Raw genomic sequence first — 27,672 nt, 5'->3', positions numbered from 1 at the left:
CTTCAGAACAGAAGATAGGGAGGCCCACTTGAGGGCTCCCAAATTATTGGGATTCCTATACATTGTGAGGTGGGGACAAGAAACTCACGTGTATTTGCTGAAGTGGGCCAGATTGTCTCCTGGGCAGAAGGCCACCCCTAGCTGCATCAGAGTGATTTACATAAGAGGGACACTGAACACAAAAGTGGGCTGTCTAAGCTATCAGCAGAGAGACTACATGGAATGCTCCCTGAACCTAGAACTATTACAGTTGATTTCCAGTACCCCAGGCTATCGCCAGGGAGATCTATTTGCATACAATCAAAATGCAAAGGTGAAACTCTTATTCACCTGAGAAGAAGACCACACCTCACTGGGATCGGACACTCTGACTCAGATCTGTTTTGGCTCTGTGCTTTCCCTGCCCTTCTGCTAGGAAGAGTCACTCAGAAGGTGAAAAAAGAGGAAATTATGGAAGAAGGCCATGGTACTGAGAACTGTTTCTATTCAGTCTCTCACCTGACAGGATCTCCTGTCCGTTAGCCAGGTCCTGATTTTGGAGCGTGACAGCTTGGCTAACCTAGATGGGTTACTCTTCCACAATAATAGACTATCTTAGCATCCCACAGGCTTTTCACCCTCTTAGCCACACAAGAATTTGGACAAAATTCTGCTGATACCAGGCTAGAAAGACAACTCCAGGAAACTAGTCATCCTAGCTCTTCCGGATGTCTTGTAAGATGGCCTAAACTTGGGCCAAAGATGACCTACCATTATATCTCATGTCTCAGCACTAAATAGTGTTATAAACACAGGCTCTTCCATGTCTCTGGTAGATCACCCAATGGTAGTCAGGCTCTTTAGGGGAGCATGTCTACCAAAACTAGCAATCAGACCTGCCTTCCCTACCTGGGATCTTCCCACAATTCTGTAGGCTCTCATGACCCATTCAAACAGATGGCATCTAAGTCTCTGCATTTCATTTCCGTACAGACATGCTTCTTGATCACAGTCATATCAGAAAAGTCTGAAGCCTCTGCTCTTACTACATCTTCCATAACAGTCATTTTTCATACTACTGAATCATTTGTTACCAAGATAAACTCTTCTTTCCATACATCACAGAAAATTGTTCTTCCTTTGTTTTTCCCAAAGCCTCTACACCTGTATGAAAGAGTTGTTCAATTTTACCTTAGGAAAACTGATTTGTTCTGCTATCTGTTCATTTCTTTCACCCTAAATGTCTGGGCCTGAAAGCTCCTCCATAGCCAGACATCAAACCAATCCCAAGGGGATCAGTGCCCATTCAACATTCTTCATGGCAGCATCCTGGGAAGAAAGGGAGTCAACCATTGAGGAGGATCTGTCTCTTCCTGCCTCTCCTCCTGTGGCAATATTTGTGTGAGTTGTCATGCCAATAAAGTCTCACTGAATTGAATTGAATTGAAATTGTGTAAAGCTGCTATGTAGTCACTCCCAACAACACTGTTTTTACAGAGTGCTATTGGGTTCACCTTCGTTCTTCTACAGAAGGAAAATTCCTTGAGTGGAAAGTGCTCCAAGCCATGGTACCTAAATAACTTAATTATACTATTTTTAGTTTCCTCATTCTATGGATGTTGGAGGCCACTCATACTTGTCCATGATGCTCTGAGAAAGAGCCATGTCCCTTCCACTTTCACACCAGATGAGTGCTTCCACAATTGTAATGAAACACTAAATTTTTACTAGTAGATTAAAAATAAAACTTTGTAACAGTAGCACTTTATTCAGCCACATTTATTATACGCTTCTGGAATGAGAGCAGGAGGAGTGTGGTCAAGGTGTGGAGCCTCATGGACAAGTCTGAGGTGCCTATGATATTTGCAGGAAGTGAATAGCAATCCAAATGTCTTCGAATGGCAAAGAGGTCATATCCAAAAAGGAAATTATCAGGTAACAAATTTTGCAGTGTATTTCCAGGGTGGTTTCAGGATAAGAATAATTGCTCTGTGTAGGTGGTAATTTAGCCACTGGTATACAAGTTCTCCCATACAAAGTGCCTTGTAGCTGTTCTGAAATGGCTTTTTAAATGCATGTTTATTTAATTAGTGGGTATTATTAAAATAGAGCTGACACCATTAAGTTATCAGAAAGCTTAATTTATTTCCACAGTACAAAAGCAATGTCATAAACCAGAAGCTCTGGGCAAATTTCTATTTTTTAAAATTCATGCTGTTTTTCAATTACACAATTACAAAAATCCCAAAGTGGTCTAAATGTCTATTTTCTTACCTGATGTATTAATACAATCAAAACCAATTTTAAAAGAAAAAATATATTCCAAGAATAAAACACATTCACCAAATTTAAGCCTGGCATACATTTTTTATTTTATATTTAGTTATAAAACTGTCAGTGTAAACGATTATGATGGAAACTATCAGAGTGTTTAGCTATGACCCTGATCCAGAGTATATTGTGATTACATAACTGGGCAAATGATAGCATAACTTAACCTTTTTGTCAAGATGCCAGATAAATCTGTCTGAGATCCACAAATGTGGCAATTTTTCTGCCATTTTCTAGCTCCTCCATTTGCCTGCTCACTTTTTTGCCTGTATTCTTGATATCAATGTGTTTTTCCCTCAAAGAATTTCAGTGGGTATCCTCCATCTTCTTCCATGTTTCTGCTCAGAAAAGGATAGAACAGGAAGAGGGAGCAACTTCATGATTCAGGACAGCAAAGAGAGCAGCTAGGGTGAAAGGAACGTGGCACTCTGAACTCTTTATCAGAAGTAATGGGGTTTATGTTTTGTCTGGATGCAGTGGTCTGCAGAAAGAGGAGGCTGCAATAGTGGTCTCCCTATAAGCTTGGGGTTGTAAGTAACCTGCCATGTGGAGCTTTAACTTAGCAGAGCTCAGTCACAGCTGGAGATCTGACCCATTGTCTCTTTCTTGGGATTATTGTATGTTGGGAGATTTTTGGTTCTCCTGATACAGTAACTGTAGGAGCATAGGATCTGCCACACAGTTTATGTGACAGTGCCTAATGTAACTGACTGCATGTGGAAAATTAGGTCTCAGGGTAAACTCTTAAGATTCTTTGTTTGAATAGGTAGTGGCAATCCAAACAGAAGTATCTCTGAAGCAGAGAGAATGTGAAGATGACCTGGTGAAAGCTGAACCTGCTCTAGTGGCTGCTACAGCAGCTTTAAATACACTTAATAAGGTAAGAACCAGGCAGTTTAATGGCTGTGAGGAACTTCGTTTAAAGGATTTTAATAAGCTATGTATGTCTCAGCCCATTGGTCTTGTTGCTGTACTGATCAATGAAAGATCAGGAATGAGCTTGTTCCCCAACCTCCCTAGACTGGCAGCCCCTGGGAATTTTGTAGAAGCAGCATAATTAGTATGAAGGAGCACCTTGAACCTCTTGAGTTCTGGCTGGTTGGAAGCATCACTGTGACATAGGATCTGCTGTGTGTGTGTGCAGGACAGGGGGAAGAAGTGCATGTGCCCAGAAGAAAACTGACAAAGTCATATGATGTGTATAGATTATTTTACCTACTGTTATTGAAAGTAGTAGCACTACAGTATAGTACAAGTGTATAGGTTATTTTACTGTGATTTATTTCACTGGCGATAAAGTCAAGTCACATCGAATAATCTATATTAAATATAATATCGACTGCAACAAGAATAATTAGTTGATTTGGGTTCAAATCCAATAGGAAATTTGCATGAAAAAATGGCTTTTGCACTTTACGCTGTAGAAAATTGTATATGTATATAGAATCCATACAGAACATTGCTTGTTCATTTTAGTGCTCCTGGACAGTGATGGCTTCCTTTAACTATCATGCAGATAGTTGCAGCTCTACTTAGTATATGAAGTAATGACCAATGGGATCACAAGCAACCAAGAGTCATCAAAGAGTACAGCTGTGCATTCTTAATCTCTTTATCAGAATGATTCTGCTGTACCTCTGCTGCACCAGCAGTTGCATTATTTCTCTGTAGACATCTCTCGCTTTGCGGATGGCTAACTCTATGTTTGGCAGCTTTCTGCTGATTTTTTGTGTGATTGCTCTTCAGGTTAATCTCACTGAATTGAAAGCCTTCCCGAACCCACCAATTGCAGTAACAAATGTTACTGCTGCAGTCATGGTATTACTGGCTTATAAAGGCAAAGTGCCCAAAGACCGAAGTTGGAAAGCTGCTAAAGTCTTCATGGGAAAGGTACTGGACAGTGGGAAATCATCTGTTGGCTATGTGTGGTGGGTGAGAGGAGGGCTAGTTAATTAAATATTACAGTCAAGGGTAGTTTTGAGTCAAATGTAATATCACTTTCTTAAAGACTTAATTGAAGGAGCTGTATGTCGTATTGTTATAAATCATGTCTCCCCGTGGCTTCAGTAGCATATTGAAGTCAACATGAGCATCAACTGGGAGTTACTCATTATTTGCAAAACTGAGAGCAGTCAAGTATAAGAGGAAGAAAATTGTATACATGTTTTTACCTGATATTAGACAATTTCCCAAATTAATTGCAAAAAATGACTCGGATGGTTGGGGTTTTTTGAGGGGGTGTGATGGGAGGGGTTCTGTAAATGAATGATTCCTGTGAAGATGTGCTTCAGGCCACACTTTTTTTTTTTTTTTTTTTCAAATTTGTATTCACTTAGTGCTCAGTGCAATCTCCAAAAACAAACTAAATGCAGAGTGCCAATTTTGCTTTTATATTTTAAGGTCATGAAAGCAGGAGTTAACTTGTGATCTTGGAATGTTCTCTGCAGTGTAAATGGATTGGGTACATTAGGTCTCTTCTTCTTGCAGGTTGATGACTTCCTACAAGCTTTAATTAGTTATGATAAGGAGCATATTCCTGAGAACTGTCTGAAAGTGGTCAAAGAACATTACTTGAAAGATCCAGAATTCAACCCAAATTTGGTCCGCACAAAGTCCTTTGCAGCAGCTGGTCTCTGTGCCTGGGTTATCAACATAGTAAAATTCTATGAGGTACTGTATATCAAAATATTTGGTCTCTGACTGGACAAGTAGGTGGGTTTGGATGGATACTACAATAGACGCTTGTGACTATTTCAGCAGACTCAGTGTATTATTTTCAGTGAAGATACAAGATTAAATGCAGATGGAGGTTGAATGGAAAACAGTGCTAAGGCTTGAAAACTTCATTTTTAAAGAACAAATTTGTGGCCATTGGGGTTTGTAATTGTCATTATGATGCAACAGTGGGGACAGATCGTATATCTTTCTTCTCCAGATACACATTCCCCCTTCCACTTGAACTAAAGGAAAACCTCAGCTAGCTGTCTACATGACAGGCAGTCTGAGACACAGTTGAGCAATTCTGATTCTCCAGTAGATGCCAGTGATATATATGCAAACTAGTGAGCCCGTTGCAATATGATGGCTGGATGTCATTTAATTGTGAATATTAGAAAATCTACTTGATTACAACGTACTATTTAAATTAAATGCACACTTTGCCCTTCAATTCTGAGACCAAAAAAATCATTTCACATGTGAATTGATTTGATTTGCACAGGAGACCTGTTTTCCCAAATTGATGCCCCCACCCCCATCCCCCCATTCTGTGCTAAGGAAACAAAAGTTGGAAAGTGTTCAGTATGAGTGGGCAGCGTTCATTTCTATTTAAGATATCCTTAAATACGCTACTGTCAGAATTACAAGGGATAACTCCTCTCCTAGAAAGCAAGTAACATATGTGTATAGCTATAATTATGTATTTAATGTAGGTTTGTTTGTATTTCACTACCATGTACAAAGGTAAAGCAAATGTATGCAACCTGTGACTTACAGGTTCATTGTACAGATTAGAAGCTCTTTCATCAGGTGTCATTTGCAGTTTTTGTGAATGAATACAAGATCTATTTTTTGTCCTAATAAAACTATACTCTCTCTATTTCTCAAGGTGTTTTGTGATGTGGAGCCAAAACGTCATGCATTAGCCCAGGCAAATGCTGAACTAGCAGCAGCCACTGACAAGCTAGGAGCAATTAGGAAAAAGCTTATTGTAAGTACTGTCTGAACAACGATAGTCCTCTTCCAGTATCTTGAGCTCATTTCATTGGCTTGTGTCCGTCTCTATGGCAAGGCACTGACTCTGTCCAGAAAGATAACTGGTTTTATTACTTCCCAGCTCTGAAATGCCATAAAGTCCTTGTTTTAGTGTCAAAGATATGGTTGTATTAAGCTTTATTACTACTTTTCCTATAAACCTATTGAAGGGCATCCTGCATTTTCAGTTGGAGCACATTAGGCCATTAACAAGAAATTACAGAATTTCCCCAAAGCCATTCTGCTACATATAACCAATAGACTTAATAAACAAAAATGGCAATTGATATAAATAACAGAATGATTTGTATGAGCTGTATATCCCTGCAGAATCAGTTGTTATATGGCTATTGACTTGTTGGTGCCTAGAAATAACTACCAGAATGGGCATTGGAAGCTCATGCCCATCTACATTTATGCTTGGCATTAATTACATAATAAAAATGATATTAAATCCCCTCTGAATCTTTAAGAAAAACATTGAGAAACTTGGAGATGGAAACCAGGACCTCAGCGTCTTCAGACCATCCTGTCTTCTGAGTTATTGGTTGTACCAAAAAATATATTTACCACTACATATTTATTGAACTCTTTCTCCAGTGTTTATATTCAGAGCCACATATGCTTACTTTCTGGACAAAAATAACTCTTTACTGCTTTCTTTACTCCTGTCAGCCCTGCTGAATCAACTTAGCTGTGAGAAAGTGATCTGGGATGCTGTCCTGTCTTGCTCGTTGTCAGATTGTTAACAAAATTCCAATAGAAGGAGCAGATTCTATCCTGAGTCAGACCTGCGCAACTTCATTTCTAACTGGGGAGAATTTGGCCTGCAGAATCCTTGTTATCAGGGAGTGACATACAGAAGGAAAGGACCCAGGTTGACTTTCAGATCCCAGACTGAGTTTGCAAGGCTGGCAAATAGGTGGTTGAGAGGAGGGGGAATAAATCCTTTTAAGCATGTGTGATGGTAATAATGATCTGGAAGTCATTGAGAGATAGCAAATGTGGGACTCCCACAGTGCCTTTCTTCGTCAGTTTTCAGAGTAGAGAGCTTGTGCTTTCTTGTTCTGTGCTTAATAGCTCAAAGAACTTTTTACTGTCTGCTTATTCTTCTTATAATTCAGTAAAGTCCCATCTCTGAGTCCAGTTTCTGACCCTTGATATATGTGCATTTCCCATTTATTTTTTTCCCTTATGAATTTCTCTACATGTGGTCATGTGCTTATTTTGCTTTAATTATGGTGAGTTTCCTGTAGGAAAAGTTTTACGCCACAGGTTAAGTTACAGTTCCCCTTGCTGTTATCTGTTTCCCATATATGGCCAAATATATCATCACATTGCATATTTAACATGAATATTTTTCTCAATAGCCATATAGAATACACTTCCTTTTGCAGAGGGGCTGGATGTGGTTACTTTTTCTAGTAAAACAGACAATAGAATGACAGGTTACAGTTCTGTCTTTTAAAAAGGTTAGTCAAGTCCAGAGAAGATTGTGAGGAGCTTCAGAGGGATTTCACCAAGCTAAGTGAATGGGCAAAACTATAGCAGATGAAATTAGATATTGATAGGTGCAAAGTAATACATGTTGGAAGGAATAATTTGATCTCCTCCTCCACCTTTCCAGGTTCTAAGTTAACGGTATCATGTGAGGAAAGAGACTTGGACATCATTATAGACAGTTCAATGAAGACCTCCGTTCAATGTCAGCAGTGGTCAAAAATGCAAACACAGTGCTAGAATGCATAAGAAATTGTTGTGTAATTGCTGACTTGGTCTATTGATTAATTTCTTAGACTGCAGTGATCGATCAGGGCTCAGTCTCCTGGATGGCCACAGCATCAGGAAAATTATTACTAATATTGTTAGACTGAGGGACCCGAGGAGCACACAAGAAACAATTGCAGTTTATCACAAGGCCGTTTATTAACCAATCCGCTAAGCAGAGAAACAATCCCAGAAACACTGAAATCCAACAGCAGGGAGAGAGTGCAAAGTGTTTAGCCCTGTGACTGGCCTCATTCACATCTGCTGGGGAACTCTAGAGTGTCTGCCACCTCCTCCTCATCTTCACTGTCACCATCACCCTCAGTACGCGTCATCCTGATGTCTCTTCAGGTTCACAGGCCGGGATACAACTTCTATAATGTGTTATGCTAAAGCCCACTGCGGTTGATACATATGTCTGAAAGTTTCAACCCCCTTTTCCTTATCTGTGCTTCCATAGCCCACTAAATTTGGGGTGCCCTGTTTTTCAGAAGCTAACTGGTTACTTACCTTTATACTTATTAACATTTACATCCCTCAATCACCATAATAACTGGTTGTTACCACATTGCTGACACCCTATGTCTGCAAAAATTCCCCAAATATTACAACCAGCTTTAACTGGTTTTATCTGGTACATCGCAATACATTTTTCCCCAGACAGTAGCACTTAACACATTTACTATAACAGCACAATTTCCAGCACAAGGTTATTTATCAGTTAGCTAGTCATGTCAACCCATTCTTCAGCCTGAAGCCCTGTTTGGCTAAGCTAAATATCTTACAGGCCTGAGTCATGTATGCCCTATATTAAAATATTAATTAATACTTATATTTCACATCTGTATTCGAAATATACCCAATATCTTTTATCCTTGGCTATAAAATGGAAGGGAGAACAATGCAGAAAATACAGCACCATTATATAAATGAATGGGTATGGCCTCTTTTGGAACACTGTATGTAGTATTGGTCACCCCATCTCAAAAAAGGATCTTGCAGAATTAGAGGGGGTTCAGAGAATAATTAAGGGCATGGAAAAAGTCTCATATGAAGAAAGATTGAAAGATTGGAATTGTTTACCTTAGAGAGAAGGCAAATAAGAGGGGACATATAAATGTATAAAATAAATGGCATAGAGAAGTTAACTTAGGAACTTCTATTCACTCTGTTATGTAACACAAGAACAGAGAGAGTAAATGAAATTGAAATGTGGCAAATTCAAAGAAAATACTTTCCATGCAATGCATATTTAACCTGTGGAACTCCTTGCCACAAGACAGTAATAGATTTTTTTTTCAAGGCCAAACGGGATTGTTATGATGATCTAGTCTAATCTCCTGCATAATACAGGCCATTGTATTTCACCCAGTAATTTTTGCGTCAAGTCTGTATCTTGTAGTTGAGCTAGTGCAGGGGTCGGCAACCTCTGCCACGCGGCTCACCAGGGTAAGCACCCTGGCGAGCCGGGCCAGTTTGTTTACCTGCCGTGTCGGCAAGTTTGGCCGATTGCGGCTCCCACTGGCCACGGTTCGCCGCTCCAGGCTAATGGGGGCTGCGGGAAGCTGCGGCCAGCACATCCCTCGGCCCGTGCCACTTCCTGTAGCCCCCATTGGCCTGGGACGGCGAACCGTGGCCAGCAGGAGCGGCGATCGGCTGAACCTGCCGACGCGGCAGGTAAACTGGCCCGGCCCGCCAGGGTGCTTACCCTGGCGAGCCGCGTGCCAGAGGTTGCCGACCCCTAAGCTAGTGCATGTCATTGAGTCCAAGAGCTGAACAGGATTCAAAGAGGAATTAGACCTTTGTATGGTTAACAAGAATATCCAGAGTTTTTATAACAAATATTAAAAATGAACAAGAGTTTTGGAAGAGAAATAATCCTCTCTGCTTCAGGCCTTAATGCAGCCTCGAACTATTGAGAATTAGGAAGAAACTTTCTTTGGGGGCAGGCTATCCCATAAGAAACTAAGGGGTTTCTTACCTTCCTGTGACTCATTCAGTGACAGGATGCTGAACTAGATGGACCATTGGGGGTTTGATTTAATGTGGCAATTCCCTTAGAGTAAGGGAATCATGAGTACTGCAAGATCTCCTGTTGAGCTGGAGAACTCCATGTTTGCTTCTTGCAGCCCACATCCCCTCAGCTTCTATTATGGGGTGGTTTGTTCATAGACCAGTGGAAAAAATCTTGTAGTTTATCCAAATGCCTTATCTTTTTCAGCAAACTATAGGAAAAAGGGACTCCTTCCCAATGTGTTTTGCTGTTTTACATGAGTAATCTGACTTAAGTAGCTCATTTGTATAAATTACAAATACACTCAAAAAGGCATCCTGAAGCGATATGGCATTATCAGATTTCGAAATGGGCTCACAATAATTCACTTATTGTAATGTAGCACTAGATAAAGGAAAGACACCACTTGGCTGTTACTGCAATGTATTTGAATTGTCCATTTAAAGGTAATAATATCTGTTACTGAAATAATTGAAACATTTTAATTAAAACTTTGTGCTTATCTGACAGTATTATATAAGGCTTAAAAAGATTAAAGTCATTATAACACTGCAGTCTAAATCACCAAGAAACGTATACAAACAAATACCTTTCAAGGATTGTCAACTATATAAAAATAAAAATTTCTTAAAAAAAAAATATAGTTAAAACTAGGGCTGTCAAACTATTAGAAGAATTAATCGTGATTAATCGCGCTGTTAAACAACAATAGAATACCAGATTTCAGAGGGGTAGCCGTGTTAGTCTGTATCAGCAAAAACAACGAGGAGTCCTTGTGGCACCTTAGAGACTAACAAATAAATAAATTTGTTAGTCTCTAAGGTGCCACAAGGACTCCTCGTTGTTTTTAATAGAATATTTTTGGATGTTTACTACATTTTCAAATATATTAATTTCAATTACAGCACAGAATACAAAGTGTACAGTGCTCACTTTATATTTATTTTTATTACAAATATTTACAGTGTAAAAAACAAAAACAAAAATTCAATTCACCTCATATAAGTACTGTAATGCAATCTCATGAAAGTTGAATTTACAAATGTAGAATTATGTACAAAAATAACTGCGTTCAAAAATAAAACAATGTAAAACTTTCGAGCCCACAAGTCCACTCTGTCCTACTTCTTGGTCAGCCAGTCACTCAGACAAACAAGGTTGGTTACAATTTGCAGGAAATAATGCTGCCTGCTTCTTGTTTACAATGTCACCTGAAAGTGAGAACAGGCATTCACGTGGCACTGTTGTAGCTGGCATTGCAAGATATTTACATGCCAGATGCACTAAATGTCCCTTCATGCTTCAACCACCATTCCAGAGGACATGCTCCCTTGCTGATGATGGGTTCTGCTTGATAATGATCCAAAGCAGTGCGGACTGACACATGTTAATTTTCATCATCTGAGTCAGATGCCACCAGCAGAAGGTTGATTTTCTATTTTGGTGGTTTGGGTTCTGTAGTTTCCACATCAGCGTGTTGCTCTTTTAAGACTTCTAAAACCATGCTCCGCACCTTGTCCCTCAGATTTTGGACGGCACTTCAGATTCTTAAATCTTGGGTCAAGTGCTGTAGCTATTTTTAGAAATCTCACGTCAGTACCTTCTTTGCGTTTTGTCAAATCTGCTGTGAAAGTGTTCTTAAAATGAACATGTGCTGGGTCATCGTCTGAGACTGCTATAACATGAAATATATGCATAATCTGGGTAAAACAGAGCAGGTGACATACAATTCTCCCCCCCAAGGAGTACTGTCACAAATTTAATTGATGAATTATTTTTTTAACAAGCATCATCAGCATGGAAGCATGTCCTCTGGAATGGTGGCTGAAGTATGAAAGGGCATACAAATGTTTAGCATATCTGGCATGTAAATATCTTGCAGTGCCACGTGAATGCCTGTTCTCACTTTCAGGTGACATTGTAAATAAGAAGCAGGCAGCAGTATCTCCCGTCAATGTAAACAAACTTGTTTGTCTTAGCGATTGGCAGAATAAGAAGTAGGACTGAGTGGACTTGTAGGTTCTAAAGTTTTACACTGTTTTGTTGTTGAGTGCAGTTATGTAACCAAAAAAATCTGCATTTGTAAGTTACACTTTCACGATAAAGAGATCGCACTTCAGTACTTGTATGAGGTGAATTGAAAAATTCTATTTTATCATTTTTACAGTGCATTTATTTGTAATAAAAAATAATATAAAGTGTGCACTGTGCACTATTTTTTTGTTTATCATTTTTACAGTGCATATATTTGTAATCAAAAATAATAATATAAAGTGTGCGCTGTGCACTTTGTAGTCTGTGTTGTAATTGAAATCAATATTGAAAATGTAGAAAAACATCTAAAATATTTAATAAATATCAATTGGTGGTCTATTGTTATAAGTGCGATTAATCACGATAAAAAATTTTGAGTTAATCGTGTGAGTTAATCGATTTATTGACAGCCCTAGTTAAAACCACTTCCATACAGAAAGCTGGGGAAATAATCTCCATGTAGTAAAAGTTAGATTCTAGGAGCTTCAGCTACAAACAAATTAATCTTATTTTATTACCAGTCTTATGATAAAGACCAGTCAGAATTCTCTTCCCAGCTTTGCCACAGAAGGTTGTCAAGCTTCCCCACCTATAAAAGTTATGGGATGTCCTGTGGCTTAATTCAGTTAGGTTAAATATTATGAAATATTAGGTTAGATAATAGGAAAAACTTTAAGTATAAGGCTAGTTAAGCTCAGAGGAGGCTTCCAAACGAGGTTAAGAACAGATTGGACAAACACTTGTCAGGGATGGTCTAGAGTATACTTGGTCATGCCTCAGTGCAGGCGGGGGCTGTGCTAGATGACTTCTCAAGGTCCCTTCCATTCTACATTTCTGATTCAATGATTATAAATCAGTTTGAGGTCCTCAGATGTAAGGCACAAACCAGGGTTACTATACATATTTCCTATTTTGATAGAATATACACCTACCAATTCCAGAAAGTCCAGCACTTCATTTTTGACCTATCTATCACCCAGCATTTCACTTGCCATCTCTAGTTTATGGGTGTTCTCAGTTTTCCAGGGTTAGTTTCCTTTCTTCTGCATCTAGTCCCACTGCAGCATTCTTCTCCCAAACAAGTTGCTATATGCAGTCTAGGATGAATAACCTGCAGTTGATCTAGAATTTGTGGACCCCCCCACTCTGCCACACCCTGTCCCCCAAACTTTTTTCCTTTTTATACTCAAAATTAGCTGGGATCCCCAAGGCTTGTCTACACTGGAAAAGTTATATTGTGTTAGATCACATGTTAACGAACATGATGACCCACCTGACTGAGTTGTACTGAGTTGAGACACAGGCTGTCATGTAGAACTGTAGGGTTAATCATGACCTGCTGACAAAATGTTTAACATCTAACATGATAGACTTTGATACAGTGGGGGCCAGATTCTATTGTGAATTTACGTCCCCTTTATGCCACTCAGGCAGCATAAGTGAGTCATAGTCTAGCTGTAAATGTACAGAGGATTCTCTGGGGTAGGGGAACCCTGCTTAGTGCATATGAGCTGGATTCAGGTCTGTGCCAGGGATGCCAGAACAGGGGGCATCGGGGGCCATGGCCCCATCACTTTTAGGGAGCTTCTAACACTCCTGGTCTATGCACATGCCCCCCAGCATGTAGGTAGGTAGCCTGTAGAGGGAGGGGGGATGCACTGGGGGAAGGAAGGTGAGTATTGGAGTTTAACTATGCTACACCAATCTTCCCCCGGCACAGGGTCTACTAACCATCCTGTATCAGTGGCTGCACGACAACCGTTCTAGTTTGTGTTGGAGCTGATTCTGACTGTCTTCTGACTGTCTATACTGCAGCCGGAGTGAGCCTCCCAGCCAAGGTAGACAGATGTGCACTACCTCTGCCTGAATTAGCATTCCAAAAACAGCAATGTGGATGTTGCGGCTTGGGCTGTGGCCCAGGCGATCCCCTGGGTTTGAACTCATGTGGCTAGCCCTAGTCTCTGCCAGAGCCACAATGTCCACACTGCTATTTTTAGCATGCCTGATAGAGTGAAGCGGGTGCAAGTCTGTTAACCCAGAGGGAGGCTGGCTCCCAGCTGCAGTGCAGATATACCCTCTGACATCCTGCTTCTCCCCCTGCACTAGGCAGAGCTCTGGCACAGGAATGAATCTTGCCCTGAGTATTTAATGTGTTATAACACATGTTAACTAACACAATGTAACTTTTCAACATAGGCAAGGCCCAATACAGTAGCTCCCAGCTGATATACCTATCTCATAGAACTGGAAGGAACCATGTAAGGTCATCAGGTCCAGGTCCAGCCCCCTTCCTTCACTAGCAGGACCAAGTACTGATTTTGCCCCAGATCCCTAAGTGGCCCCCTCAAGGATTGAACTCACAACCCTGGGGTTAGCAGGCCAATGCTCAAACCACTGAGCTATCCCTCCCCCCATGTGCTACCTTCTACAGGGCACTCCATTCGCAGTCTCTTCTGAAGTGCCCCAGGTTTGACAGTGAATACAGTTCACCAGGGATTTGAAGGTAGGCAGTACAGGAGAGTGCTGTAATAGAACCGTAGGGAAGAGTCACATTGTGGGGGATCTGGACCCTGTAATAGTGGGCATGGAGAGAAGGCAAATGTGATCATTTAGGGGAAGAGAATGTGAAATGGGCACCCCACAGACCAAGCACCAGACCTTACCCCCCTTCCAGCTGCCAAAAACCTTCTGTAGCCAGCCTTCCTGATAAGATCCTTCTATCCTTTACTTTGTTTGTGGCCTTCCACAATACAAGAAAAAATGAAAAATTGGGGCTCTCTAATATTTAAAGATGGTCACTCCTGATTTAAAGTGCCTGCCCTTCTCTCTCTACATCAACAGTAAACTCAGTCTGAGTGAGCCCAGGAAAGCTTCCAAGGCTAACTAATCACCAGGTGCCTATACATACCACCACAAGCAGGTATTCCACACGTGTAAAATAACTTACACCAGTGTCAAATCAGGTTTCAGAGTAGCAGCCGTGTTAGTCTGTATCCGCAAAAATAACAGGAGTACTTGTGGCACCTTAGAGACTAACAAATTTATTAGAGCATAAGCTTTCGTGGGCTACAACCCACTTCTTCGGATGCATATAGAGTGAACCATATATTGAGGAGATATATATACACACACATACAGAGAGCATGAACAGGTGGGAGTTGTCTTACCAACTCTGAGAGGCCAATTAAGTAAGAGAAGAAAAAAAAACTTTTGAAGTGATAATCAAGATGGTTCAGTACAGACAGTTTGATAAGAAGCAAGTGTGAAAATACTTACAAGGGGAGATAGATTCAATGTTTGTAATGGCTCAGCCATTCCCAATCCCTATTTAGCCCTGAGTTGATTGTGTCTAGTTTGCATATCAATTCCAGCTCAGCAGTCTCTCGTTGGAGTCTGTTTTTGAAGTTTTTCTGTTTTAAGATAGCCACCCGCAGGTCTGTCAAAGAATGGCCAGACAGGTTAAAGTGTTCTCCCACTGGTTTTTGAGTATTATGATTCCTGATGTCAGATTTGTGTCCATTAATTCTTTTGCGTAGAGACTGTCCGGTTTGGCCAATGTACATGGCAGAGGGGCATTGCTGGCACATGATGGCATATATCACATTGGTAGATGTGCAGGTGAACGAGCCACTGATGGTATAGCTGATGTGATTAGGCCCTATGATGGTGTCACTTGAATAGATATGTGGCCTAATCACATCAGCTATACCATCAGTGGCTCGTTCACCTGCACATCTACCAATGTGATATATGCCATCATGTGCCAGCAATGCCCCTCTGCCATGTACATTGGCCAAACCGGACAGTCTCTACGCAAAAGAATTAATGGACACAAATCTGACATCAGGAATCATAATACTCAAAAACCAGTGGGAGAACACTTTAACCTGTCTGGCCATTCTTTGACAGACCTGCGGGTGGCTATCTTAAAACAGAAAAACTTCAAAAACAGACTCCAACGAGAGACTGCTGAGCTGGAATTGATATGCAAACTAGACACAATCAACTCAGGGCTAAATAGGGATTGGGAATGGCTGAGCCATTACAAACATTGAATCTATCTCCCCTTGTAAGTATTTTCACACTTGCTTCTTATCAAACTGTCTGTACTGAACCATCTTGATTATCACTTCAAAAGTTTTTTTTTTTTCTCTTACTTAATTGGCCTCTCAGAGTTGGTAAGACAACTCCCACCTGTTCATGCTCTCTGTATGTGTGTGTATATATATCTCCTCAATATATGGTTCACTCTATATGCATCCGAAGAAGTGGGTTGTAGCCCACGAAAGCTTATGCTCTAATAAATTTGTTAGTCTCTAAGGTGCCACAAGTACTCCTGTTATTTTTGCAGTGTCAAATCAAGCAGTGTAATAAAAAGATAAAGATTTTCCACATCAGTTGTGAGCACCAGTCCCCATTACTACGATGTAATTAACTGCCTACTTTTCCTCTTTATATAAATGGGATAAGAATGGTGAGAGTTACTTTTCTGTCAAGAATCTCTTGATTCATCATACTGAAGTAGACATTTACATTTTTCCTACAGCCATCCAAACATCAGTCCATCCATTCACTGACCTCTATCCTTCAATGCACTCCCGTTCCCCATCCCAGTCTTTTGAAGAATAGAGTTAAAGGCAGAGTGTCATTAGTGAGCTCTGTCTCTAGACTAGACTCATGGATTTCCAAATGGCTCCCTGCCCTATGTCCCAGTACCTTTTTATTGGCCAGCAGAGAAAGTTGTAAATATTTTTCAAATAGAATTTTTTGTAGATAGCAGTTTTCTATAATGATTAATAATCATTGCAGCCGTTAGTCATTAATCAATAATATATAGTCAGCTTAGGTGACACTATGAGCTTCACCTTTCACTTTTAATGCCTTCTAAAATATATTGTAAAATGACAAATTAAAATCCTTGTCAAGTGCAAACAATATCATAATGGTTTATTGTAGTTTTTTTTTAAAATGACAGATATACCTACTGGTGCAAATGCTGTACATTGTTTAAATATTTGTTGTGTTTTAACACCAATTAAAATTACTAAAAGAAAAATTAAGCGCACAGATTTCTTCTGAGTGTAAAACCTTTAAGGCTGGGTTTACATGCACATGCCCAAGCCTGCAAACACTTACTTCAGTGACGGTTCCCAATATTTTTAATGGGACCACTTATGATACTAGGTACTATACTCTGAAGTAAATGTACGGGGGAATCAGAGCCCATATTAGGAAATACAATAAATAGAAAACAATTCCATTTAAAAAAAAATTAACTGATAAATATTTGACCCAGCAGGACTCGGCAACCCCACTGTAAAGACATTATAGTCCATTACTTCAATAGTGTTGGGGGCATACTATACCGGAAGCACCAAAGTAAGACCATATGCTAAAAACCCTTGTGTAAATTGTTTATACACACACAGAGATAATACGGTGTGTATTAGAGCTCAGCCTAGGCAGGGTCGAGCTAGGTTGATATTTGGATGGGAGATGTTGTTTTTATTATTTATCTTTAAAATTGTTTGCATAACACCACAAATTTATCCATCACTTTATAATGGTGTAAAATACATTTCTTACCTTAAAGAGATTACAATCTAAGGGCCTAATCCAGCTAGCATTTACTACTGAGTGCAAGTGCTTGCTACCATCAGTGATCTAACACAGTGGTCTCCAAAGTGGGGTGCGTGTACCCCAGGGAGTGCGCAAGAGGATCCTTCGGGGTGCGCAGCAGGAGGAGCGCCGCCGGAGCAGCGCCGATTTTTTTTCCCCCTCCCTCGGCAGTTTGGCCGGGAGCAGGGGGTGCGTGCTCAAAAAATTTTTGCTGATGGGGTGCATGATCAAAAAAGTTTGGAGACCACTGGTCTAACAGAGATTCCAGGGCAACATTCATAGTAGTACATGCTTTGCTCAGTAATAAGTGTTTAAAAATGAGTGTGCATCATCCCATAGAATTTAAAGAGATTTAGGATGAAAAGCTCTGTATAACTATAGTTATACAAACATTGGTGTAGCTGACAGGAAGTGTATTGTATTATAATAGCAGTTTACTTTAGGTATGTTGAAGGTCATGAAGCTAAAAATGCATCCCGATCAGAAAATGCCATAGAAGCAAGAAATTGAGATAGATTGTTCTTAGAGGAAGATCACTGGCCAGATTCATTAGTACTTTCCCCATGACAGGCACTGCTTTCACTCTTCGATGATTTTTGTTCAAGAAAATGTATGTATAATTGCAATATTGCCAATTCTCGTGATTTTTTCATGAGTGACAGGATTTTGGCGGGAGCTGGAGTCCGGTTTCTCAATAATGTGAGAAGCTCCAGTCTTCTAACCAATTTGAGCCCTGCCAGGCGGCAAACCCCTTCTGATTGGTTGCTTAGCCCCAGCTGGTGGGTAAATGGGGCAGGCAGCCAATCCAAGCTGCTGCAGGAAGAGAGCTCTCTTCCCCTTCCCCTCCCCTCAGCAACCTGAATCTACCCTCACAGGAAGGAAGGGAGGGAACAGGAGGGAGCTACAGAACCCAGTGGTTCAAGATGGCTCCATTTCCTCTTTTTCCCTTTTCTTCTGTGAGCAACAGGGACAGGGTGGAACCGTTGCTTCTGCATCCCCTGGCCTGGGAAGGGGCAAAGGGAGTGAAGAACCCCAGAGCTGCTCCCCACCAACCTGGAAGGCTGGGGGGCTGAATAGATGGAGGGTGGGTGCTGAACTGATGTATGGTGGGGGCTGTCGGGCGGCTGAACCGATGTGGGGACAGGATTGATTTGGAGGTTGGGGGGCAGAATTAATTGCAGGGATGGGGATGGGCAGATGTGGGGGTGAAAAATCTCCTTACCCAATAAATGTGGGAGAGTGGGAAACACTAACTGTCTCTCTCACACACACTAGGGATGGGCAGGGGGAGTTCAAAAGACAGACCCAAAATAAAACACAATATAATGTTTGGGATTTTTTTTAAATCACATGAATGTTTGGGGAAAATCTCATGATTTTTTATTTTTTGAGGTTGGCAATACTGTAATCGGCACTTCTCCAGGAAAAAAAAAAAAAAGGAAACTCCTGACTGTGTTCTGTCTTTATGATGCTAAATTCCCAGTTGCTGGCCTCTGTAAATGGGCCCTGGTCAATATCTGTCAGGAATTGGGGCAGGAGCAGTCAAGCCTAGTGATCAGAGCCAGGATACACAAGCCAAGGGCCAGAACTGAGTTACCTGGAGTCAGGGAAGGCAGGAGCAACGTTGAGCTGTAACAAGGCCGGGTGTATCTACACAGCAGGTCAGTGGTCTGCCTTGATGCACAGATAGCCTCCAGATGTTTTCCCTAGGTCTTAAATAGTGTACCTGGGCCAATAAGGGAATGTGGTAGGCTCCTCTAGCCAGGGCCTCTCTGGGAAGGACATCCAGTGGTGCTTGGCCTCACAAGGCTCACAGCCCATCAATCACTGCTCTGCCAGATCTGTTGGGTGGCAGCATGGATGTGGCAATTGCTCATGGACCCACAGGCCTAGGTTCTGTTTCCCCAGATCCTCACAGTATGGTGGTTACAGGGTGAGCTGTGCTTTAGACCCCCTTTTAGTTCCTGTCAAGTGCATCTCTTTGGTGACAGGTTTCACTACTTTCACCCCTTTCTGGGTAGAGCCACGCAGTCCTACCACTCTAAGGGTATGTCTACACTACAGGATTAATCCGAATTTATATAATTCGAATTTAGGAAACCGATTTTATAAATTCGAATGTATTCGGCCACACTAGGCACCATTAATTCGGTGGTGTGCGTCCAAGCTACCGTAGTAGCATCGATTTCCAGAGCGTTGCATTGTGGGTAGCCAATAACATCTAATTGCCAATAACATCGAATTGCGGCCACACTAACCTTAATTCGGATTAACAATACCGATTTTGACGCTACTCCTCTCGTCGAGGAGGAGTACAGAAATCGAATTAAAGGGCTCTTTAATTCGAATTAAATGGCTTCGTTGTGTGGACGGGTCAAGCGTTAATTCGAATTAAAGCAGCTAAATCCGAATTAAAGTCGTAGTGTAGACCAGGCCTAAGAGTGGATCTCTGGGCTGCAGCTCCTCTGTTTACCAACTGTGATAACAGGACAGACCCAGCTGTGTTTGGCACCTGTAATCCATCTTCCTCCAGGAGCCTGTAACCAGCAGCTGATTTAAAACCAGCAGCTGACTCAAGAGCTGCTTCTAAGCCAGTGGTTTTCAACCTGTGGTCCACGAAACCCTGAGAGTCAACAGACTATGTCTAAGATTTTCAAAGAGGTCTGTACCTCCATTCAAAATTTTTAATGGGTCCGCAAATGAAAAAAGGTTGAAAACCACTGTTCTAAACAAAGCATTATTTATTCACCCAAAGGTACATAACAAGCAGAGCGCAGAGGGATAAAACTTCAGAAGGCCTATATGCCTGTGCTATACCTAAACTTTTTTTTATTTCCTTGCAAGTTTTGGGTAAGTTCTATTCAGCCCAGACCCCCGTTCCAGGTTTGGAGGAGAAAGCCCATGCAGCATTCTCTGTGTGTCTCTGTGGCAACTCCTCACTAGAGATGGTTAAGACTTGGAATTTCTGTTATGTGGGAAATTTTGACATTTCAAAATTTTGTTTTCATTCCATTCTTGACATTTCCCATGAAATGAAAATTCTGAAAACTTTTGTTTTGGAAATTTTTTGGAATTTTATATTTCATATACTTTTTTCTTTTTCTTTTTATATTCCTTAATGACATGTCATATTATGCAATGATACTACTGATGTCATAATATAATAGTTGAAAATTTCTATTGTTTTTATTTTATTACTAAAATCATTAAGAGCATCTGCTATTTAGTACTAATTGAAACATTTTAATGTATTTTCTAGATAGTCTCCGCTCTTTGTGTTGTGTTGAAACAGTTTAACACAGTGTTACCTCCTTGGGCCATTGTGTCTTTAATGGTTTAGTGCCACTTTGATCCTAGGCTTGGGAAAAAATAACCTGGTCTGACTGGAACCAGGCAGGTGGGCATTCCCCAATAAATAGCTCCTGCATTGTTTCCATGAGGACCCTCTGTATTCTCACTGGTGGCACCTTATCTTTGTCATTGTTTTGCTTCCTGTTTGTTCCCCCTAACAGTCTCCTTTGATTGGACTCTATGCAGTCAGGCAGGATAATATCAAGCAGGTAAACTGAGATACATATTTCAGAGTAGTAGCCATGTTAGTCTGTATCAGCAAAAAGAATGAGGAGTACTTGTGGCACCTTAGAGACTAACAAATTTATTTGAGCATAAGCTTTTGTGGGCTAAAACCCACTTCATCAGATGCATGCAGTGGAAAATACAGTAGGAAGATATATATATATATATATACACAGAGGACATGAAAAAATGGGTGTTGCCATACTAACTATAATGAGAGTAATCAATTAAGGTGGGCAGTTATCAGCAGGAGAAAAAAAACTTTTGTAGTGATAATCAGGGTGGCCCATTTCCAACAGTTGACAAGAAGGCGTGAGTAACAGTAGGGGGGGAAATTATAGCCACCTTAATTGATTACTCTCGTTATAGTTAGTATGGCAACTATATGTATATCTTCTGTGTATATATATATATCTTCCTACTGTATTTTCCACTGCATGCATCTGATGAAGTGGGTTTTAGCCCACAAAAGCTTATGCTCAAATAAATTTGTTAGTCTCTAAGATGCCACAAGTACTCCGTGTTCTTTTTGAGAGACATGGTATTCATAAAAGATAATACAGATATCTCCATCATTCTCCACAGTCATGAAAGAAAAATGTTTTTAGCTTTGTATGTTAGACTCTTCTTACTATTTGCTGCATTCAGGACTCACTCACAGTCCATTAAATCTGATAGGATCACAGTTTAACATTCCATCTTTCTCAAGTGTCCCTTTGGAAGCCCTCAGAGGATTTTGTCACACAAAAGGGGTCATCTTTAATTTCCAGGCTTAAAATCATCATCATAAACACCTTCATAAACAAAATAGAAATCTTGTGGGTAATGAGGCAGCCAATACAAATCACCCTTACATATCAGGATCTAACCTGGCATTCCAGCTGTTCCCTTCTTTCCAACATTTTATTGTTCTCATTGTACTGCTTGAATTCTTTGAAATTTTCCTGATTGTCTGTTTTCACTCCCATGAATTTGCCTATCCAAACTACTGATCTTGGTAATTCTAGTCTAAAACTTTTCTTCCCGGGAAATCATTCTGTTGTGGAACTGTGTACTCTTTGATTCTTGGCAGCTCTTCTTCTAGTACCTCTGAGATGGAGTTATTTTTGTGCAAGGCAGAAGTTAGCTAAGCAGTTTCTAAAACCGCTTTGGGACAGCAAAATGGCTTCAGAAGACCTCTCTGCAACTGCTTTCTTTCAAAAGTCTTTTTTACTCTGTTCTTGTAATGCCTCACCTGGATGTTCATATGCAAAAATGAGACTCTCCAAGCTGGTTACTTTTTTGTTAAATCTGCCATTCAAGCATCTGACTTTGATGCCATCTTTCTTTCATGTTTCTTCACTCATTTATCTTTTTATTTTTTTACTGTGCTAGGAAGTATTAATTTCCCTTTGGAAGTATAGGGGAGAGGATGCCTGGGAGATTGAGAAACGAAATCTATGATAAATACATTGGACTTTTTTTTTTCAACCTTCTATTAATGATTGTTAAAGGTGACCTGTGAAAGGAGAAGAATGTGTTTGTGTCCTTTTTTGATTCTTTGTCATAAATAAGGCTACAATTTAGTCATGGGTATTTTTAGTAAAAGTCATGGGCAGGTCATGGGCAATAAACAAAGTCACGGACAGTGACCGATGCTGCTTGTTCTGTGGGGGAGGGGGATGCTCTGGCTGTCGCTGCTGCTCCTGGGGGGGGGGGTCGGGCGGCGCCGTTGCTGCTCCTCCAGGGGGAGGCGGCCCGGGGGCGCCGCTGCTGCTCCCGGGACCAGCTGCCTGGGGCCGTCCAAGCAGCAGCCGGTGTGGCTGGCCCCGGGGTCACCCCAGCTGCTCGGGCGGCCCTGGGGTCAGCCACAACAGCCACTGCAGAAGTCACGGAGGTCCCGGAAAGTCACAGAATCTGTGACTTCCATGACCTCTGTGAAAGACTCACAGCCTTATTCATAAACAGAAGGTGGCTTTTAATTTTTGGTTGTAGAAGTCGGGAAAATGTCGGGTCTTCCCTAGCTTTTTGGACTTGTTGGAAACTTTCAAGGATTATTGAGAGATTTCTTCAGCTTTAATGGAAGAGTTGGGCTGATGAATCTTTAATAATAATAATTAATTTAAAAAATTCTCCAAGTGTTTCTCAGATGTTTCAGTTAAAGAGGGAAGAATTAGAAATAGTTTTGAACATTCTTGTCTAAAAATCTTTTCCCCTCTCATTTGCTCACCTTTCAGTCTCTTGTGATACTACTAGTTCTTCAGTTAATCATAGAATCTTCCAGGTTAGAAGAGACCTAGGATTCTCATGTATAACAACGAGCAGAGAGGAAGAATCATGGTGGTCTTTTGGTTAAAGCACTGGACTGGACTTGAGATCTGCATTCCCTTCCCGCATCCACTACAGACTTCCTGTGTGACAGAGGGCATGTCACTTGATGTCCCTGTGCCCTGATGTCCTTCTGTAAAATGGGGATGATTACAATTCCTTTCCCTCATCCTTTTGCTGTCTGTTTTGATTGTAAGCTCTTTGGAGCAGGGATTATTTCTTGCTATGTGTTTGTACGGTGTCTAGTACAATGGAGTCCCAATCTTGGTTGGGATCTTTATGCCTTACCATAATACTCATCCTCATCATATTAAAGCAGAAATCTGACTCCTTATAAAAGGAGTAACTTCAGACTTACCCCACCTATCACTGTGGTGCAGTGTACTCTTCACTTACCTAGTGATCTATGTCTGCCAATGTATGCTTAATAAGACCCTCTGGAATGTGTGTGTGTGTGTGTGTGTGTGTGCATGCACACAGCACACAAAATCTGCCAGGAGCTCCATAGGCATATAGGAAGACACAGTTCCTGCTTTAAAGACTTCACATCCTTCAGAATGAACGTCATTATATACATGTAAAATATTATTAAAGTACAGAAAAAATGGCTGAGGTTACAAAACCTATATCTGACTCTGTTGTGCAGGAGCTGGATAGCAATCTATGCAGACTCACGGCTTCATTTGAAAAAGCAATAGCAAAAAAAGTCCGATGTCAAGAAGATGTGAACCGAACCAACAAAACAATTGAGCTGGCTAACAGACTTGTCAAGGGACTTCAGGCAAGTAGATTTTTTTCTTAATGCTGTTTTCAAAATTACTAATTAAAATATTCCAAATATTTTAAACTATTTTGATTACATTAAAAAATTCTAGTGCGTACGGTATTAAATTCTCAGGTGACAGATTATTTAAATCAATTCAGTAAAAACAAGCAAGCAAACATAACTTACCTTGCCTATTAGGTTAAGAGGCAACCAAAATCTGACAATACTATCAGAGGTGTCATGCATTTTTTTAAAAATCACATGCCCCTCACTAGGTTATGTTTACATGGCCCCCAGAGAAAAGTCTCCATAACTAAGTCACCACATTTGTACACAACGTGAACACATTGTGACAGCATGGGCAGCCTCTGGTTAATGAGCAGAGAGACTGAACAATCCTCTAGGTCAGGATTGAGTCATATTGCATCCGCCCACATTGCACTTAGTCTGTAAATAAGTAGAATACACTAGTTGGATTTTTTTTGTATTGCTGTTGCAAAACTATTCATATTTAATAGGAACTAAATGCATTTTTATTAAAAAAAACATAGTATAAATTTCAATGTAGCCATTATCTTTATGTGTAGACAAATATCATCATAGCAAAACAGATGCCTGTTTAATGGTCAGTTTCTATACAGCCATTCAAGTAAGACATAGTGCTGCTATATGGCTTCCCTAATTACTCTCACAGATAATGTTGTCTTGACACAATATGTAGAATTTATTACACATCCTTCCTTGGTAAATTAGTATTAACAATAATAAAATAATAAATACATGGAAGATGGTTATACTACTTACATTCCTATGCTCTTCTAAATCTAAAAAGATTTTTAAAAATACAATAAAGTTTAGTTTAGGGCTGTCGATTAATCGCACTGTTAAACAATAGAATACCAATTGAAATTTATTAAATATTTTGGAAGTTTTTCTACATTTTCATATACACCTCTACCCCGATAAAACGCGACCCGATATAACACGAATTCGGATATAACGTGGTTAAGCAGTGCTCTGCGGGGGGCGGGGCTGCGCACTCCGGCAGATCAAAGCAAGTTCGATATAACGTGGTTTCACCTCTAACTCGGTAAGATTTTTTGGCTCCCGAGGATAGCATTATATCGGGGTAGAGGTGTATATTGTATTCTGTGTTGTAATTGAAATCAAAGTGTATATTATTTTTATTACAAATATTTGCACTACAAGAATGATTAACAAAAGAAATAGTATTTTTCAATTCACCTCATACAAGTACTGTAGTGCAATCTCTTTGTTGTGAAAGTGCAACTTACAAATGTAGATTTTTTTTGTTACATAACTGCACTCAAAAATAAAGCAATGTAAAATTTTAGAGCCTGCAAGTCCACTCAGTCCTACTTCTTGTTCAGCCAATCGCTCAGACAAACAAGTTTGTTTACATTTACAGGAGATAATGCTGCCCGCTTCTTATTTACAATGTCACCTGAAAGTGAGACCAGACGTTCGCATAGCACTTTTGTAGCCGGCATTGCAAGGTATTTACATGCCAGATATGCTAAACATTCATATGCCCCTTCATGCTTCAGCCACCATTCCAGAGGACGTGCTTCCATGCTGATGACGCTTGTTAAAAAAATGTGTTAATTAAATTTGTGACTGAACTCCTTGGGGGGGAGAACTGTATGTCCCCTGCTGTTTTACCTGCATTCTGCCATATATTTCATGTTATAGTAGTCTCGGATGATGATCCAGCACATGTTGTTCATTTTAAGAACACTTTCACTGCAGATTTGACAAAACACAAAGAAGGTACCAATGTGAGATTTCTAAAGATAGCTACAGCACTCAACCCAAGGTTTAAGAATCTGAAGTGCCTTCCAAAATCTGAGAGGGACAAGGTGTGGAGAATGCTTTCAGATGTCTTAAAAGAGCAACACTCCGATGCGGAAAGTACAGAACCCGAACCACCAAAAAAGAAAATCAACCTTCTGCTTGTGGCATCTGACTCAGATAATGAAAGTGAACATGCATCGGTCCACACTGCTTTAGATGGTTATTGAGCAGAACCCATCATCAGCATGGACACATGTCCCCTGGAATGGTAGTTGAAGCATGAAGGGACACATGAATCTTTAGCACATCTGGCACGTAAATATCTTGTGATGCCGACTCCAACTGTGCCATGAGAATGCCTGTTCTCACTTTCAGGTGACATTGTAAACAAGAAGCGGGCAGCATTATCTCCTGCAAATGGAAACAAACTTGTTTGTCTGAGAGATTGGCTGAACCAGAAGTAGGACTGAGTGGACCTACAGGCTCTAAAATTTTACATTGTTTTATTTTTGAATGCAGGTTTTTTGGTACATAATTCTACATTTGTAAGTTCAACTTTCATGATAAAGAGATTGCACTGCAGTACTTGTATTAGGTGAATTGAAAAATACTATTTCTTTTTTTTTTTACAGTGCAAATACTTGTAATATAAAAATAAATATAAAGTGAGCACTGTACACTTTGTATTCTGTGTTGTAATTGAAATCAATATATTTGAAAATGTAGAAAACATCCAATTTTTTTAAAATAAATGGTATTCTATTGTTTAACAATGTGATTAATCACACGATTAATCGTGATTAATTTTTTTAATCACGTTTAATAGCGATTAATATTTTAATCGCTTGACAGTCTTAGTTCAGTTAGATTTCATAAAGTCCTTGTTTATGTATTCTGCAAGAACACAACTCTCTTCTTTTCCAAGGAATGCCTCCATTTCTGCAGACAAGGTGGATGAGGTAATATCTTTTATAGGACCAACTTCTATTGGTGAGAGAGACAAGCTTTCAAGGTCACCTGAAGAAGAGCTCTGTGTAAGCTTGAAAGCATGTCTCTCTTACCAATAGAAGTTGGTCCAATAAAAGCTATTACCTCACGCACCTTGTCTCTCTAGTATCCTGGGACCAACAAGGCTACAAAACACTGTATTTCTGCAGTCAGGCAGTAAAGACTGCAATCAAGGAGATTAGGTCAGTTTGAAAAGCAGAATGAGGGAGTTTAATTTACTGAAACCATCTGATGTGATTAAAACAAACCAGTTTTTGTCATCTAGTTAATTTCAACTTGCATGTTGTCAAACACTTAAAGAAGAAAAAAATGATTCTGTTTGTTACAGCACAGTGAAATCACTGGTGTATTTTCTTATTAGCTGGGAATGAACAGTTTTAGTTGGAGCAAGACAAACCTCAAATTCTCAACATTAGCCAGATGTTGCAAGAACTTACTACCATGTGTAATCCCACTGAGTTCTCAATGGGTCTATGCCTGGTAGTAATCACTAAGACTTGGTTTTAAGGGTTTATTTCAAATGTGAAGAAAATTATTTACAAAGACAGAGAGTTTTCTTTAGTGGTAGTATTGTGTAAGATAAGAAAAAGTATTTTAAAGGATTCATTCAAAATGTCATCTTTTCCTCTGAGAATAAATTCTTTTTGACTAGAACAGGAGACAGTTAACTTCTGAAAAGCATCAAGACTGATGATTTTGTCTA

General features: G+C 40.1%; 1 protein-coding gene across 1 annotated transcript in view; it reads left to right on the top strand.

Moving 5' to 3' along the window:
* Positions 1-27,672, top strand: part of DNAH11 (dynein axonemal heavy chain 11) — a 274,673-nt gene that overhangs the window by 180,368 nt on the left and 66,633 nt on the right. Inside the window, exons 58-62 of the mRNA XM_065398425.1 lie at positions 3,077-3,190; positions 4,057-4,200; positions 4,798-4,980; positions 5,918-6,019; positions 24,027-24,161. Coding sequence (XP_065254497.1) covers positions 3,077-3,190; positions 4,057-4,200; positions 4,798-4,980; positions 5,918-6,019; positions 24,027-24,161 — 678 coding nt within the window. The remainder of the gene's footprint in view (positions 1-3,076; positions 3,191-4,056; positions 4,201-4,797; positions 4,981-5,917; positions 6,020-24,026; positions 24,162-27,672) is intronic.

The sequence above is a fragment of the Emys orbicularis genome, chromosome 2, assembly GCF_028017835.1.
Source record: "Emys orbicularis isolate rEmyOrb1 chromosome 2, rEmyOrb1.hap1, whole genome shotgun sequence".
In the NCBI taxonomy this organism is placed as follows: domain Eukaryota; kingdom Metazoa; phylum Chordata; order Testudines; family Emydidae; genus Emys; species Emys orbicularis.
The sequence above is the reverse complement of the archived record's forward strand: the minus strand, read 5'-3'. Positions and strand labels throughout refer to the sequence as shown.